The sequence below is a fragment of the Montipora foliosa genome, chromosome 8 (assembly GCF_036669935.1).
Source record: "Montipora foliosa isolate CH-2021 chromosome 8, ASM3666993v2, whole genome shotgun sequence".
NCBI lineage: Eukaryota > Metazoa > Cnidaria > Anthozoa > Scleractinia > Acroporidae > Montipora > Montipora foliosa.
In genome coordinates, this window is record NC_090876.1 from 6,715,370 (window position 1) to 6,733,153 (window position 17,784).

The window sequence follows — 17,784 nt, forward strand, 5'->3', positions numbered from 1 at the left end:
TATGATGAGCCTGCCTAAATCTTTGCCCCTGTTTGCTTTGAAATTAAGAGAGTGACAGTGCATTTGTGTATGAGCCAGAAACAATTTTGTTGTTGAACAGTGCGACTTAAATTCGTTTGAACACATCAGAACTTGAAAATGATGGTAGCACAGTCAAAACATGATTATTGCTCATCTCCCAAAACCTCTGAAAGATTGATGCAAAATCTACAGAAGACCTCGATTTTAGCAGAGACTTTAAGTCACTGTTTTGCTGTTGTCTTGGTGTCCCTTTTCGTCACGTTTGAATTGGTGCTCTTCGGTAAAGGGAATGCTTGCACTGTAATACTGGTGTTTTTGTAAGAGTCAGGTAGCTACATGTAGTATTCCTGGGATCTGCATACCAAAATAAAAATAATTCAATTGTTAGGCATGTGATAGTTGGCAGGTATAATAAAAGTTAGAAACCCAGGCTTGAAGTTCATATTTTATCCATTACACCTGTTTAAAATGGGTTTTGCTAAAAGCAGGCCCACGGCCCAGCGGCCCGCGGCCCACGGCCCGCCACAGCCCAGCGGCCGGCGGCTCGGAGGCCCACACAGTTTTGTTGTCCAGCGGTAAATCCATGCACATGCTCAGATTTGCATCGGGTTTGGGCGCGCAAATGAAAGACGGTGAGTTTGAATTCGTTTACCATTTTAATAATCATCAATCGTTTTTGATCCTTTCTTTGGTCGCATGTTGCTAAGTGAAAAATGTTGTCATTCTCTGTTGTTTTTGTCTGTTTAAAACAACAACAAACAGAAACAAAGATTCAAATTATTAAAGTGGTAAACGAATTCAAACTCACCGTCGTCCATTTTGCACACCCAAACCCGATTTAGATCTGTGCATGCGCGTGGATTTACCGCTGGACAGAAAAACTGTGGAAAATGAGGACTGGGCTACCAGGCCTCTGGGCCGCCGGGCCGCTGGGCCGTGGCGGGCCGTGGGCCGTGGGCCGCTGGGCGGCGGGCCTGCTTTTAGCAAAACCCGTTTAAAATGAGTCATTGGGATGTTTCTGTAAAAAATGAATAATTTTCTTTTTACATGCTTTTTGAATACTGTAAGCACCCGCAGATAAGCGGCACCCGCCGATAAGCTGCACCTCCAGTTTAGCAGCTTAATTGAATGTTGAAAAAAAGTTATTAAAAGAAATCAAAAGAAATCCAAAGTCGAGTGTTTAGAGGTCTTCTTCATTCACTGTTCATCGAACGTAAACACATCATTAAAATTGAAATGGAAAATAAAGTCGTACCCATAATTTTAGCGCTTTAATATAATTAACATCGTTTCTACCAACTTTGACATACATTAATGTTTGATCTTTTTCTGGTACATTTGCTGGCAGGAATTCTTCATTTTAACACAGTTTTTCTGATCCATAGATTTGCATTACAACATGCTAGAGCAGAACATTCGTAGCTTAATAACCAGGCATTAGATCGGACGCGGAGATAGAAAACTAGACACCGGAAGCAGCCTTTTTCAAATGTCCCCACAGATACATGTAAGCCGCACCCCTGATTTCCAGGGACGATTTTTGGGAAAAAGGTGCGGCTTACAGCTGTATCTGCAGGTGTTTACGGTACCTTAAGGTGAAAACCGTTGGTAATGTCCCTGACAGTTCAAATTTGAACCTTCAGTAGCAACGATAATTGAACAGCAAATAATAATAATTACCGGTATATTGTTTTTCTGTTCTCAATTTAAAGAAAAACTTTCTTTTTCACCTAAGGGGGAAGTTCATTTAAGATGAAAGCTTAACTGAAATGGACTGGTTTGTGGTGCATGTATTTTTTGTTTTTAGTTTCTCATTCTTTTTCTCAAGCCTGGGTTCCAATAACGTAGCTTACAGTAACGCTTAAAGCTAAGGGCCCATCTAGCTTTGTTCCCAGGCATCTACAAGTAAGTTAAATGGCTATATAAACTAATAGTTGTTTTAATAAAAGAGCTGTTGTAAACATAAAATGTTAATTGCAAAGCTTCTTTTTCCTCTTTGCTTTGGTTTCCAGTCTATCAATTATCTGCAATTCATGCAGTCATGCAGTCATGTGTGTGAAACTTGTGAGATAATAATTCAAACCTTTGTTTAAAATTCCACTTGGATGTTTATGTGTACAGCATGTAGTTTAGTTGTGTAAGCTACTCCTTGCATTTTCATTTTATTTTAGCCAGAGCCTAGTTTAATTTACAAATTGCCTTCCTTTTTGCTTGCTACTTAAATAATAATTGTGGTCTTGAGTGTCTGTATTTGCTTCTAAAGCAAAGTATTTGTGGTGTATGGTGTTGTATAATAGCCAGAGCTGGCTGAAGTTTAAAACACTGTTAATACTTAAACAAAGATAAGATTGGTCTGCCATCTGAAGTATGCATTATTTTGCGAAGAATTCCTTCAGTTGTTGTGATCTTACCGGTATTTCCTTGTAAGGGTGCATTTTGATTAAGAGTCCTTTTTGGTAGCTTTTGCAAAGGACTTCTTAATGATTACTCTGACGTGTCATTGTTGGCTCAAGATCTTTGACAAAAAATTGTCTCCGTCCTCAGTGTGCCAGTTTGCAAAAATTATAGATCATGTTGTTAAGAAAACAAAAAAAGCTAAAAGTATAACAAGCTGAGAAAAATAACACTATAGAGTAGCAAAAAAGTTCTTATGCAGCAGTAAACCCCAAAGTTCTTTTTACAAACTTTCAAATGACAATCATAATTTCTAAAAGACTGTAGAATACCGGTACATACTATACACTCTCCTTGTACGGAGTATATCTTTCTTCAATTACAGTAAGTTTCATCAAACTTTTTTTTCAGCAAATAATTATTGTCCGCTCAAAAAGAGAGTGACCTGTGAACCCCAACCAGGTAATGAGTGCATCTTGGACGAGGACTGTCAGGCGCTACCTGGGCGACCAACTCCACTATGCTGCTACAACGGGTGCCACTACTATTGTTTTTCTGATTACAGTAAGTTGTAATGGGGTTCGGTAAGTATGCCTGTGGGTTTCATTACGTCTTTGGGTCTTGGAGCTCCTCCACCAGCTCGTGAACATTTAGGGAAATACTGTAACATAAAAAAAGAAAAAAATTCTAACCCATGGGGTGTACTCATCCAAGTGATGGCCAGGAGTTCTGTGGCAGAAAGATAAAACAGGAAGATGCTTCAATCCTTAAAGCATTTCAGGAAGTTCACAGAACAAGGAGACGGTGCCTAACTCGTTTCTTCAAATTTGAAAAAATCAAAGATGAACTTCTGGAGATTGAAATCTGGAGACTAATGCCTGGTTTGCATTATTCCATTGGTCATTCATGAAATCAATCCCAGCCCTCACTCTCTGAATTTCCCCTCTGCCCCTCAGAAGTTGCTGGAAGTGGAAAATGGGCAGGGAATAGGTGAATCAGATACGTTTGCTGACTTTCACTCACTGCTCAACTATTTAAATTGTTAAAATCTTTTGCTACTAAGAGATGCATACCTGCCTGAAACTAAGTAAAAAAGTCGCTTTTATATGAATTTAGTAGATTTTGTGACCTGTAGGTGAGCAGATTCAATCTTTATTTGATAGAATCCAAAAGAGAGTTGACTTAAATTAAGTTTTATCTGGTAAGATTTTAAAGAACCTTGTTGTGTGCAAGAAGGCAAACATGCCATGTTCCTTGGAGATTCTTAGAGGGCCTCAAAGCTCAACTCCAACAAAGGTCATCAAATTTCAAGGAATATGTTCTGAGGGACTATCAACTGTCATTTTGTCTGATGCTGTGCTTACTGTGATGTGGCAAGTGAAGTGGAGACAGTTCCTACAGTAGATGTCTCAAGAATCAAGAATTTTATCTTAAGATGCTAAGAAGAACTTTCATGACTTATTAGTTTGTTGTAATCTTAATGTTTCTTGCAAATATTATTGATTCAGTGGAATGCCTAAGTTGATGATTTCTTGAATAAAGTATTTCCTTTGGTTGTGCTCCCAGTGTGAACAATGATCTGCTTACAACTAAAAAGTTCAGGTGTGTTTTTCATGTCATTTTAAGACCTGTGGTGATTTGTGACAGGTGATTGATTAGAACGTTGGGGAAGTACATAAATCCCAGTTGCCTTTATATCAATATTTGTATTAATTTTCCAAGAAGTGTCCTTTATTACCTTTCTGTGACTGCAGCTTTTTGTGTCTATGATTATACAGTAGCTTCTTTCCAAGCTGCCACATTAATTTACACTTACATGTACTGTATATGTACATGGTATCTTGAAATGTAATGCTTTTTGTACGTAAGTTAATTATGTTTCTTCTCTGGGGAAACAAAATAATGACAGAGGTTTAGATATCTAGAGGGGCTCCAAAGAACATGTTCTTCTCCCATTCTGCTCAGCCCTCGGAAAGTGGCGAGTGACCTAGCTTGATTGACAGTTGCTTTCATAGAGTCCATCATTACTGATCTTTTACCTCACCTCAGGGTGGTAATCATAAACTGTCCCCTATTGTCTTCTACCCAGCTACAGCACCACGCACATCTGGGAAAACAGACAGTTAAGATCAAAGTGTCTGCTAATAAACTCGAGGCCCCCTCGCTGTGATATAATGATGAATTAAACAGATGCATTATACCCTTACTCTAGCCCTTACACTTACTTATTGCAATTGCTAGAAATAAGTAGCAAGTGCTTGTACATGTAGGCTTAAAGGGAGACTTTATGTTGAATATCAAAATTCAGCATGCACTGAATTGCTGTATGTGCTATTCTGGAAAATAAGTGTCGTATCAAGCTTTTGTTGTGTGATAAATATTTATTATTAGTTTTGCGTTTTTTGGAGAATAAGGGTCAGTTTGTGGTGATCACACTACATTATAGCTTCCAGTGGTGTGTTAGAATAATGGTACAATTACTAATAGCCTTCCTTTACTCTGTTCAGATCCAGCCCCAACATACCCACCCGTGGTGAGTGATGATACAGCTAAATGTAGATTGTTTATATAGGTGTTTGTACCACTATACATTGCTTATATAGAGAAGGGATCCTGCATGATAATCACAAATACCGTAAATTCTTTATTTCAAGCATGTTTATAGTGGGGGGGGGTGGGGGGGTTAATGGAGGGTTTACAGTATTACTCAAAAGAGGAATTTTGGTCATGCTTTTTTGTAAAATGGTGCAAAAAAATCACAATTATGAAAACCATGGTTCTTCTCGTTATATATTGAAAGTCGAGACTGGTGGATTATTAAAAAGTGACTTTGAAATGTAGACCTGCGTTTAACTATGGACAGGAGCGTCTGTGTGTAAACACTTATTCTTTGTTGAGTCAACCCTTTCCCGAGTACATGTGTATGTTTCTTTTTAGAATGACTTTATTTCCACAGCAAAAAAAAAAATTTAAGAAAATGACAAAACCTTTGAGTTTGTAAAACATGTTTTGACAGAAATTTCTGGCATTCTCAGTTAGTCAGATGGAAGCTTCCGTTGCTTTGTATTTTAACTGAGGGTGGCAGAAGCTTCTGTCGAAACATGTTACAAACTCAAAGGTTTCATCGTTTTCTTAAAATTCTTTACATGTACAGGTACTTGTCTGCTTCTTTCAAGACCATTAAAAAACAAAGAAGAAAGCGTCATATATTGTGAAGTTATATATGCCGTGAAACAATACCACTGTCATACGGTGTAGCTCTATTTTGACCGGGCTTTGAATCTTGAACTCCCCGCGACAGGCATTCTACAACTGAATTACCGTTCTAACTCAAGAAAGGGTTGACCTTAATTTGAGGCCCAGTATGAAAGATAGAGGCTCAATCCATATGATAGGCTCCTGCTGACATTGGATCATTAAAATAATTAATTTTTGTAGTGTACATGGATTCTGGGTAAAGTCATGGAAAGTTGTGTCAACATTCATTGTGCATGTAAATTGTTCAAAAGGAGCTTAGAGCCTATTGATTACTTTCCTACATGTAGGTCCACTGGAGAGGTACATACCTGTACATTGACATATTTTTTCTTTATTTTTACTCTACAGAGAGGAGACCCTGGGCCTCAGGGACCAAATGGTGATCCTGTAAGTCTTACACTGTTGTTGAGTTAAAAAATATTTTCACCCAGTCCATTCTATATTGGATAAGTTATTTCCATGAGAACTTGAAGAGGTGGACATCTGCAGTTTTAGAAAGAAGTTTAATATGTAATATTATAATTTATTATATGACTAGCTCCGTGAGCGGGCAAGATGAACCAAATCGCGCGCTCTGATTGGCTACCCGAGCGGGCAAGATGGAGCGATACTGCCCGCTCGGGATTTCTCGCTTGGTCCCGCAAGATCAAAGATCATTTTTTGGTGTTTTAAGTCATATAATAAATCCTTTATTGACCAAACTTGGTCAAGATGGCTGGATATTGGCCTCGTTCTTTTTTTGCGTGTTTATTGACCTCGACTTCGTCTCGGTCCATAAAAACGCAAAAAAAGAACTTGGCCAATATCCAGCCATCTTGACCTCACGCTTGGTCAATAACCCATACATAAAAATTATTCTACTTAAGGTGTTCTTTTTGCATTCATATTCAGGCCTGTACCTCAGGGTCAGGTACCACTGTTGGCACTCACCCTACGCTGCTTGCCTCTTCACATCTCAGTTCCCTGCCTATTAATTTTTATTAACCCTGTGTCGTAAAATTTTAGTTAAAGTTCAGTCTGATATCTGACAGTCTTGAGATGTGATTTCATCCAACTCTCTAATTTTCGTAGCAAGGGTGTTGTTTAATTTAAAAAGACAGAGACCTTGCCATATAATAAAATGTTACTTTCACATACAATGCTGATTCTATACTGCTGCTAGTCGCAGGAATTTGACTTAATTCTCGATCTCGTTGATAAAACCCTTCATTATCTATATATTATTCATCATATTGTACTTAGTGCAATCCATTTGTTAAGGTACCAATCAAGTCATACAATGTATATTATTTTGAGTGTAATTTGGAATACATAAGCATGCATAGAGGAGTGTATTTTAAAGACCAACAAAAATTTCCAATCTTTGAAAAAAATTTTACAGGCACTTATTTTATTCCAAATTGCACGAGGAAAATCTTGTGTTTACCTACTAAATTAAGAAGAAAGAATTTGGAGATGAGATTTTTACAGTTAAACGGAAGCAACAGTCACTTATCACCCAAGCATGCAAAAATTGTGTTAAATGGGGATGCATTTGAATTTGACTTCCTTTGATTATTGACCAATCAGAGTCCTTGCAATTGGCTTCTTACTATACTAGTCTTTTTGGAGTGAATTACATCTCTTCTGCTCTGTGTCACCTGAAAACTGCATTTACCTTAGCCAATCAGATTGTGGTGAATTTTCCATTTTAGTATTGGGTAATCACATTATTTAGAGTGCAATTTGGAATAAGTAAGCTTGTTTGAGTAACTTTTGTCGAAAATGAACAAAATTTCACTAGCCCGTAAAGCGAGTGCAATTTTTCAGTCTTTGAAAAAATTTATGAGTGCTTAATTATTTATTCCAAATTGCAGGAGAAAATAATATATCATGTAATTATACTTATTAATAATTATTAACCCATTGACTCCTTGGGGTTTCCCATCGATGAGTAAAATCATCTGGCGTTAACGTTAGACAGGGTACAAAACTAAGTATGGCCGGTTTAGGCCTGTTTCGGCATCAAAGGGTTGAATGATTAATTTACATGAAAAATTTGAGATGAGATTGTCGTAATTAATCAGAAGGAAGGCGGGCAAAATTGCGCCATGCGGGGATCACGTTTGATTGTCCATCAGAGAATTTTGTTCATCATTGACCAATTAGAATGCTTGGTTAGTTGCCTCTTTTCTGCGCTGTGTTATCGGAAATTTGCATTTCTCTTAGCCAATCAAAATGTAGAGAATTTTCCATTTATATACGATTAATGGTATGATTGCTGAACTGTGTGCCGTATTTGTTTTTTTATCTAGGGCAATCAAGGAGAGGCGGGTCCAAGTGGTGACCAAGGACCTCAAGGATATCCTGTATGTATCAGTGACTTGACAAATTCCCTCTTCATCCCATCTCGTGTTGATTAAAAGGTTGAGCAGTACATATTGTACGTCAAGCCTTTTGTAAATAAACCATTTTACAATTCCATGTTCAGTTACGAGGCCTTTGAATAAAAGTGAGGCTGGAGTTGACCTTGCTTTGATACAAACCTCATTGCTTTTCTTGTGTTAAACAACAACGTCGCTCTTTGGAGGTTGGGTGCCCGAAACATCCTGGAGCTTCCACTATTGGCAGCCAGCTCCAAGATGGAGACTGCACCGATGGCTGGCAAAACCTTAAACCCAGCCATGAGCCCCCACACCCCCGAGAAGAACAGGCACCCGTCACACTGATACATAGTGGAAAGCAGAGGGTGGGAAGGGAGGGAGGGAACAAAAACCGCTAAACGCTCCACACACAATGCTCCTACTTCCCGCCACACTGATAAATAAGCGATACAGCCCAAAGCACGAGGTATTCCACACATGCGCAAGTATACTAAATCCACTGACCAATTGGCTGCAGTCGCTCCTAGTTGTTTACTTGGTTAAACTTCGTTTAACCTCATAAAGCATGTTGCTGTAATGCTAACAAGTCTCTATTTACATACATGTAAGAAAAGCATTAGGTCAACTCCAGCCTCGCTTTTATTCAAAGGCCTGAGCACAGAACTGTAAAATAGTCTATTTGTAAAATGGCTTTGTTAGGGACATTGAGACCTCAACGAGAAGGGCATTAAAATTCAGAGGGTTATTAAGTTTTTCAAATATTTATATTTATTTCTTGTCACCATTCCAGTCAGGTCAATGTCTATGTGCAAACTAGCGTAACTTCATGTACAGTATCACAGAACTGAATTGGAAGTGTTGAGTGCTATGGAGTTTTGTTGTGCTACGATTTTCCATCTGTGGGGAAGATATGTATATGCATATATTATGAAGGTGTAAAAGTCAAAATACACAGACAAACCAGAAACATTGTGTTGCTCAAAAGACCTTTTGTTTGGCAGGTACAAAACACAGGTCACAGGTCATTGTTTTACCGATCCCTAACATGGGCAAAACAGCGACCTGTGACCTGTGTTTTGTACCTGCTGCCTTTTGTTTGGTGTTGTAATGCCTTACTAGCGTTGTTGATTAAGTAAAGTAAGGGTTGAGGTACATGTACATGTGGGTATTAGATAATAATTTGTTTTGATGATCTTTTCAACCTTTTTATTGTCTTGCAGGGTAGTCCTGGTAACCCTGGCGCAAGAGGAGACCCTGGAGAACGAGGTGTTGTTGGAGAACCTGGTCCCCCTGGGGGAGGAGGAGTTGGTGGTTTAAGTGTAAGTTAAGTTGCAAAGTACTGAGATACAGGTCGATGGTTATTTGTATGCCATTAAATTTGGCATCAACAACAGGGCTAAAAGTGCTTGGTGGCCAGCCGTGCCACTTTCTTTGATGTCATGGTCACCCGGGACATAATTAAGTGGCCCTGGATTTCCGTAAGAGGAATGTACATGAATGCACTTCTTTAGGGTTTTTTGTTTTAATAACAGCATAGCACTTTGGCTGAGGCTGGAGTCATGTGGTAACAGAAAAATCAAAAGGGCATCTTGTGATGGATTGATTGTCTCAGAATTCTCAATGGTTCAATAATTCCTCTTTGAATTATCCATTTAAAAACTAAAAGTTATGTTGAAGAAACAGAGTGAGGGGTACTTGTAGCCAAATTAAACAACTTGTTATTTTTTTAAATTTCAACTTTGCACTATGCAATAATTTTATATCAGGCTGAATTATATGCTATCTCACTCACATGTCGGGCAATTAAACCCTAATTATTTTTTGGTCGCCATGGTCAACCTGACGACCATCACGTTTTAGCCCTGTAGCAATGACAATGAATGTTGATGATGTTTGATAAATGGTGTAGTTAAATTCATATGTATTTGTAAAAGAGGTTTGGCATGCTTGTTTCATGTTATTCAGTGTCATTAACTCCCTTAGAACATAAAGAAACAATAATTTTTTTTTGGCTTTCTTTTCGATTCTAGGGTGGCGTTAAGGGGCCAGATCCAGATGCGCCTGGTCAAATTAAGGGTGAACCTGGAGAACCGGTAAGCCTTTTCTCAAGGTATCTCTACCTAAGGGAGTAACAAGATTTTTTCCAAGTGACCCTATGGTCTTGTTGCATTTGGAATCAACCATTTCAACTGAAACCAGTTTAAGTTGAAGCAGTTGAGGTTTAAGTGCTACTACGACCAAAAATTAGAATTTGGATTTCAAAACTACAGTATTTTAACTTCACACTATAGCCAAGTGACCCAAGTTTTAAGTTCTGATTTTAAAAAGACAGCTGTTTATTTTAACTGGAATTTTGTTATTTATTGGTCCACCATTACTAACTTTAAGCTGGGTCAAGGAGAAAGTGACATCAAAGGCTCACTAGTTTAAGAATGCAATGACAAAATGAAGACAACAAGAGACATGTTAACGCATTTTTTATGTAAATATGTATTTTAGTTCGCTTATCTCCAATTTGCATTGTATGTGAACCTTAAAGAATGCAACCCTTTTGTGTTGCACAAAAAGAAGCAGTAAGTAATATCATAGTTTAAAACAAAGACTGATTATATTTATTTACTGACCTGGCAATGCCACGTGGACCATTTTTACTTCCGGTTCAAGATTTTATTTTTCGCAAGTTAGCCAATGAAAAAAGTTAAATTTCTATGTCTCCAAAACTCCTTGTTTTCTGATGCGAAGGCCCCACCAGCTAAGAGAAACAGTGGGATCTGGGAATGAGAAGCACCCATTTAGTGGTACAGTGTAGAACATCCAAACTATAGTAATCAGAAGGTGGTACACGTGCAAAAGGAGCACTTGGATTTTTTTCAAGTATCCCCAAGTCACCATCCAACAATAAATTCTCTTCAAAGATTTAGAGTCTTTTTTTATTTATTTAGGGTGCTAGGGGACCCCCTGGATCACCTGGAAAACGTGGCCCTCCTGTAAGTATAATCTCCATTGTTTTTTTTTGTTTTTATTATAATTTATGCTAAAACAGTGGATAGCCTTGAAGATGCGCTCTGATTGGCTACTCAAATTTCTTTGAATATCCTTTGCTATTCACCTCCGATGAACTCACACAGGATTTACGCCGGAAGTATTGTCATCGTTGCCGGAATAAATGAGTAAAAATCATCATTTTGCTTTATATTATTTAACCTGTTCTGCATGTAGTATATCATTACTACATGCTCGGTAAATATCCACCACTAGCCACCTCCATTTCTATGCCCACAAAAAACTATTTTGATGGCAAAGTGGACATGTAATGATCAAAATAGAGTTCCTTGACTGTCTAGTTACTAAACACGAGAAACAAGCTGTTGGCAATTAAACAGCGTAGAATCAAAGGCAATCTCAATGTCCATCCTTAATTAACTTTCAACACGTAGAAGCGTGACTAAGGACTCATTATTTATGTAAATTGTTTCGAGCCTTCTCACTTCGCCAGATGTTGGCATAAACAACAGAATTAAAACAACACCAAAGTCCATCCTAAATTGACTTCGTAACAATTAGAAGCGAGTCTAAAGACTCCTTTACGTAATTGTTCCGAGCCTTCTCACTCCTCCAACCTCCATGCCTCTGGAAGAGTCTGTCTGGCACACCAAGAGCTGCTGCTGCAGAAGCTCCTCCTGAATGCAGGCTATGGATCCAAACCTAGTGGGGTCCAGACCTTCCTTGCCAAGCTCCTTCTTGATCAGCTCCTTTGCCCGACTGTAAGACATAGCCTCTCTCCGCAGACGAACTCCTTTCTTGGTATGCAACACACATCGAAATAACGGAGAGCCTTTGGAGTGGTTATTTTGACTGGGCAAGGGGGGTGTACTGCAACGGGCTACAAAAATCCATGACCCCTCGCAGAAGTGATCATTCTTCCATTTTTCCAGAAAAAATTAATAGCTACATAGGAATCAGCAAAATAAATAGTGTCTACTGACAAATGGTGCATGTCATCCCATCGAAGAGAACCAAAGAAACCCAGGGAAAACAAGGCTGCCAGCTGGAGGTCACCAAGGTTACCCTTCTCAAGGCGACTGATCACTTTCCGCACCAGAACAGAAGACAATGGCTCCTTACGTTCAGCTGGCCTGGCAAGAATTCGCCTGGCAACATCAACCACTTGCTTCACTATCGGATACTCACTCAGCTCCTGGTAGCCACTCCTTTTATGAACCCAACTCAGACCGTACACGGCAGAATTCACCCAAGACACTGAACGGGCCTGCTGAATGAGAGATAAAACGTACAGCCGAAGACCACACAGTCTGCCCACAAAAAAGCAGCATCGTGACGACTTCCGAGATTTATAAACGCTCAAATAAGTCACAACTGTTGTAGCAGCGTGATCACAAACCAATACAGCTGGTAGCGCCTTTGCTAGCTGTCGCAATTCCGGATGGTCAAAACGATCTGTCTGAAATTCAGCTCCACCATGGGTTGTACAGCTGCAAGACAATGATAAATGCCATAAGAGCAGGGGCAAATCCAGTAAGCACACATACCATAAAAGAGGCGTAGATCCACATGTATGTACACACACTAAAAACTTGGGTCCACAACAGAAGGATTAAGGAAGCCATAACAGCTTGGAGCCCATAACAGGGCTTAGGAGCCAAAACAGCTGATAGCCATAACAGCTGGGTAAAAACAAACAGGTGCCCATAACAAGCTAGTCACTCAAACAATAGCAGACATGATGACGTGCATGGCACCAGCCACCAAGGGCATGAATGGATCGCCAAGGTATCACCAGCAGCTGTGCCGTTGTAGCTAGAATAAAGCGTAACATAAGGCAGCAAGCAAGCCTTCAAGTCCCAACATGGGAGTCACAGAAGCAAAGCTGAAGTGCCAGTAGACCAAAAGGTGGCACACTAGTTGCACAGACACAGGTGGCAGCTGCTCCTGGAATAAAGATGTCCTCATAAGGTTGGATCCTAAGGGAATTTGTTACAAACCCCCTCCACGTACCACGCTTGGTAATAAGCAGGGGCCACCATGATGCAGAGTGCCATTCCGGAACTAAGAGGGTTCCATCCTTCCCTCCATCTGACATGTGGCGCAAAACACGAGGAACCAGGTATGGTGGAGGAAACAGCCAATTGTAATACCTTGCCCATGAGACAGTGAAGGCATCAACAGCCTCACAACCAGGATTGAGGAATCTGCTACAAAACCTTTCCAACTGCTTAATCTTCACACTCTCAAACCGGTCGACTGTGTGAGGACCCAAACACTTGTCCAAGTAAGCAAAACAGGAAGGATCGAGCTTATAGTCATTGGAATCTTCAATCCGTGACAGCTCGTCAGCAACCTCATTCAAATCCCTGCTGATCCATTCCATGGCTAGACAAATGTTTAACTCCCTGCACAGCCTATAAATATTGACTGCCTCATTGTGAAGGTTGGGTTTGCTGCTGCCTGTTGACAGAATGATCTCAGTGTTCTTGTTGTCAGTTCTGTGTAGAACCTCCTTGCCTCTTAGTAAGGGAGCAAAAGACTTCAGAACTAGACCAGTTGCCCGCAGTTCCGGGAAGGTGGAGCTCTTTTTTACTCTCATCGACTGACCTACTTCCTACTGCCACTTGTCCCCCAACCTGAACAGCGAATCTGCCCCAACCAGAATCACTAGCATCTGAGTAAGTCAAAACTTCAGGCTTCGGAGGAGGAGACCAAATCACATAGCCTGTATTATGAAAATTAACTTCTCCCAGAAAACAACCTCACCTTGGGCATCTGCAGATACCTGGAAAGGGCTGTCCCAAGAAGCAGCTTGTAAAATGTCCCGGTATAAGCTTAGACTCCAAAGGCGTACCACTGGACCCAGCGCCAAACTCATGGAAGCCAGGAGTCCTGTAAAACGGGCTGCCATGCGTGCAGATACTACAAACTTGTGAGCTATAACATCCCTTAGCACGTGGTGAAAAGCATCTACCCTTCTTTGGGGGACTTGAAAAGTTCCAGCATGTAAATTCAGGACATAACCCAACAGCTCCCCGGATTGGACTGACACCCATTAGCTCTTCACATCATTGGCCACAAAACTGCTACGCCGCACATCCGCTCGCGCCATGTCTGAAACCCGCTGCGCTTCAGAGAAATCAGAATCTGCGCCTGCACCATCATCTAGGTAAGTACTGGTAAATAAACGAATTCCTGCCTTCTCCAGTGCTTCGTCAGGGCTTTTTGGATCTTTGAAAACATAAAAGGACCAACTGACGGGCCGAAAGGCAAAAGGGTAAACATAAAAAACTTGCAGGAACCATTAACCATCCAAGAGCAGCCAAGCAAGAGCAGCCTTTGTATGCTCTGGAAAAATTTCCAAATGGTGATATCCACTGGTATAGTCAAATTTGAAGAACCAGTCACCTTGTTGGAACAAATCAGCTGCTGTACGTATGTCTTCATACTTGCATTTACATGAATGGAGATGTTGATTGACATAACGTAAATCCACAATAAGCCTAAATTTCCTTGACCTGTTCATGGCTATGCCCAATGGACTGCATACAAGAAAGTCCGCAGGACTCACCTCCACCAATGCACCCGACTTCAGCAATTTAGAAATCTCGGCAGACACAAACTCAGCATTGGAAAACGCGCTCTTGTGATTCTGAAAAAACTTCACCTGAGGTAATTCAACAAACTGCAAACAACAACCTTCACGAATAATACTCAGGAACCAATTACTGGCACCGATATTCTGCCAGAAAGCAGTGTTCTCTTGCAATCGACCTTTGACAACAACACAACTGTCATCAACGTTAACAAATAAATCCTCTCCAATTATATCATAAAACGAGTCACTCACAGAACCATCACAGGAGAGATCGTTGCCCGTTCCGGACACCAGGAATTCACTGGCTTGTTTGTTGATAGTTTCCTGTGGACTGTCCAACAGCTCCTCCTCCATTCTGGACAATGGCAGAGCGGCATTCCCTGGCAAAGTGTCCTGGCTTGAAGCAATGAAAACAGACAGACCACCCATCACGCGGCTGACTCTGTTTTCCCACCACTAATGGCGTTGCGTAACTCGCAGTACTGCGCTCGAGGATAACCGTCCTTTCCGAAGCACTTGGAAAAACTCCTTTAGTCTTCAGAACCTTGGAGGAAGCCACTCTTTTCTTTTCCTCCCTCAACTGTTTGCTTTCCTTAACGGCCTTCCGTATCTTCTTTTCATCATCCGAGTTGCTAGCAAGCGGATCGGCAGTATAGCAATCGATTGTATCTCAGCTGTACTTTTCGGCAAGTCAGATGTGCTTGTTCCTCTCCACGATCAAATCCTTACCTTCGGTGAGCCTTTTAGTATGGTCCTCGCTGTCATCTGTCGCCAGCGCTTCGTCAATTTTTTCCAACACTTCCTCGTTTAGTTGGTATTGCTTCTTGTTACCAGCAAAGAGAAACTCTGGATCTGCTGCACAGGGCTTCTGAGCGCCCTGAGATTTCGAGCTCGCCATTTCGCTCTGCAAGCACGTTAATTCGGTAGTATTGGCTTGCTGTTGCTTAGGAAGCTCCTTCGCTCAGTCTGGTGGTTCTGAAGAGGTGCAGGCAGGCGAAGACCTTGCATGACTGCTCCTACTCGACCCCCCACGAGAACCGCGTCCAGATGCATGATCATCGCCACTTCGCCCGGAAGAACGAATTGCTGGGCTCTTGTTGTAGGGTTCAAGCCATTTTGCAGCTCTAGATTTCGTACGAGAATTATCCTTTGCCATCAGAAATGGAAGAAAATGAGAACACAGCAAACAAGCGATATGAACAGATTGACAATTGAAAGCTCTAAACACACATGTCAAGCAATGGCGGATGGCAAAACAAAAACTGAAACTTTACACGAGCCACGTGAAAAATTTTCCGATTTTACCAACTTTGTCTTGGTGCTGAGCACTAAACAAAGCAAAATAAAAGCAAGGCAAGTATCAAAATAAACAGCAGATATAATAGACAAACTTGTGTTTTCAATATTATTCCAGATAAATACTCTGTAACAAAGTCTAAATAACAGCTAAAATTCAGATATTGTCGGTAATTAGCGTTTGACCACCAATACCGTGGACAAGGCCTATAGCATTGAGTGTTCTGGCTGGAATATTTCATTAACTGGCGTAAAGATGCTCACATTAAATTACGTGTAGAAGATCTCTCAAAGGTTAACAAGCTTTTTGGAATTCTCGCCAAGCAGTATATTTGACTATCTTAGAAACCTAATTCACCCATCAATCAGATTATTTATTAGAGAGGTCAACTATGTTTATGAAATAAAATTTAAGATTTACAGATTAACTGAAAATGAAACCAGTGGTAACCTCAAGTGGAGCAAATAATTTAATAGTTATTTCATTAATTTAATAGTTATTAAATAACATTAACCTCATAGCTGCATTTACACATCTGGTAAAATGATGCATTTTTCTTTGTAAATTTATTGTATTGTGTGTGACAATAATTATCTTAACAGCAAAACAGACAGAAGGCAAATTAAAGTTGTCCAAGTGTCGAAACTGGTAAAACCTGGTACTCAAACCAGCCGTCAGCATCAAATGTTATTGAAACCCCTGAAGACGACTCAAAGTGTGTTTCAACTTTGTTTGCTGCGCGAGTTCTCTAATTTTGTTTTCTCCGTTCAATACCAGGGAATTGCTGGCCAGCGGGGGATTCTTGGTCCCCCCGGAGAACAAGGACCTCGCGTAAGTTATCAATAAAATGAATGAATGCACTATACATGGGCATGACTGTATTAGAGTAGTTTTCAAATGACTGTCAAATGTATTATGCAATTGCAATTGTTACGCTTGATGAGTGGTTTGAAAGTCCCGAGCCAGTTTGTCAACCAATGAGAAGAAAAACCAAGGAGAAGCAGGTTACATAGAATTGCTATGAATTTGGATTGGTTCAATATTGTGTTGTTTGCTGTGATTTGTCGAAGTAATTCTTTAGTATTTGTTTCACAACAATCTGTTGAAGATCGCTCTAACTGATAATGCACACATTTTTTGTTATAATTGCCATTGGCACATCCACCATTGTTTTTTTTGGTTAAATTCAAAAATAATTTCCTTTTGCGATCTGCCACTTGTGTTTGGAATAGCTTCCCAACAAAATTAAGCCATGGAAATAAGAAAACATGCAAACAACCCTTGAGAGCATTTTTACTTACTAATTACAAGAATTATTGTAAAAATAGGCATACACTTGTGTACATGCATCTTTGTTGCACATACATACAGGCAACGTTTCTTGTATCCTAGCCTGCACCACAGACGAAATCAAACCTTTAGTTTAAGGTCCCGTCTGCGAACCAGTGCCGAAATCCTTGTCCTGGGCCCCCAGCATTGTGCCAGGATTTGAGTACAGTCGCCGTGATTCACTGGTCTGTTAAGAAAAACAGTTGTTCGATACGACTGGTAATAGCCAATCACTTTCACTTGTTCGTTGAGTCAATTGGGGGTCCACAACAAGGATCTCGGCGCTGCTTCGCAGACGTAACTAGATAGATTAGATTACGTCTGGGATGCAGGCCACTTGTACCCTTACTCTTCCATCAGCCACTAAGCAGTAGGGGAGAGAGCCTGGTGGGTACAATGTAAGTGGTTACAATACTTATAGTATATTTAGCAATTATTGAATGAGGCTGAGTAGGATATGAAGAATTCTGCAGGTCGAGGAGGGTGTTAATCGGCCTTGGTGGATAACATCCTCCGAG

The 17,784-nt window shown here is 40.3% G+C and overlaps 1 protein-coding gene and 1 pseudogene across 1 annotated transcript in view; one reads left to right on the top strand and one right to left on the bottom strand.

Moving 5' to 3' along the window:
• The window catches only part of LOC137967931 (collagen alpha chain-like), a 90,721-nt gene that overhangs the window by 5,558 nt on the left and 67,379 nt on the right, over positions 1–17,784 (top strand). The window contains exons 2-8 of the mRNA XM_068814533.1: positions 4,923–4,948; positions 6,022–6,060; positions 7,968–8,021; positions 9,257–9,355; positions 10,067–10,129; positions 10,979–11,023; positions 16,715–16,768. Coding sequence (XP_068670634.1) covers positions 4,923–4,948; positions 6,022–6,060; positions 7,968–8,021; positions 9,257–9,355; positions 10,067–10,129; positions 10,979–11,023; positions 16,715–16,768 — 380 coding nt within the window. The remainder of the gene's footprint in view (positions 1–4,922; positions 4,949–6,021; positions 6,061–7,967; positions 8,022–9,256; positions 9,356–10,066; positions 10,130–10,978; positions 11,024–16,714; positions 16,769–17,784) is intronic.
• Positions 13,726–15,015, bottom strand: LOC137967324 (uncharacterized; annotated as a pseudogene).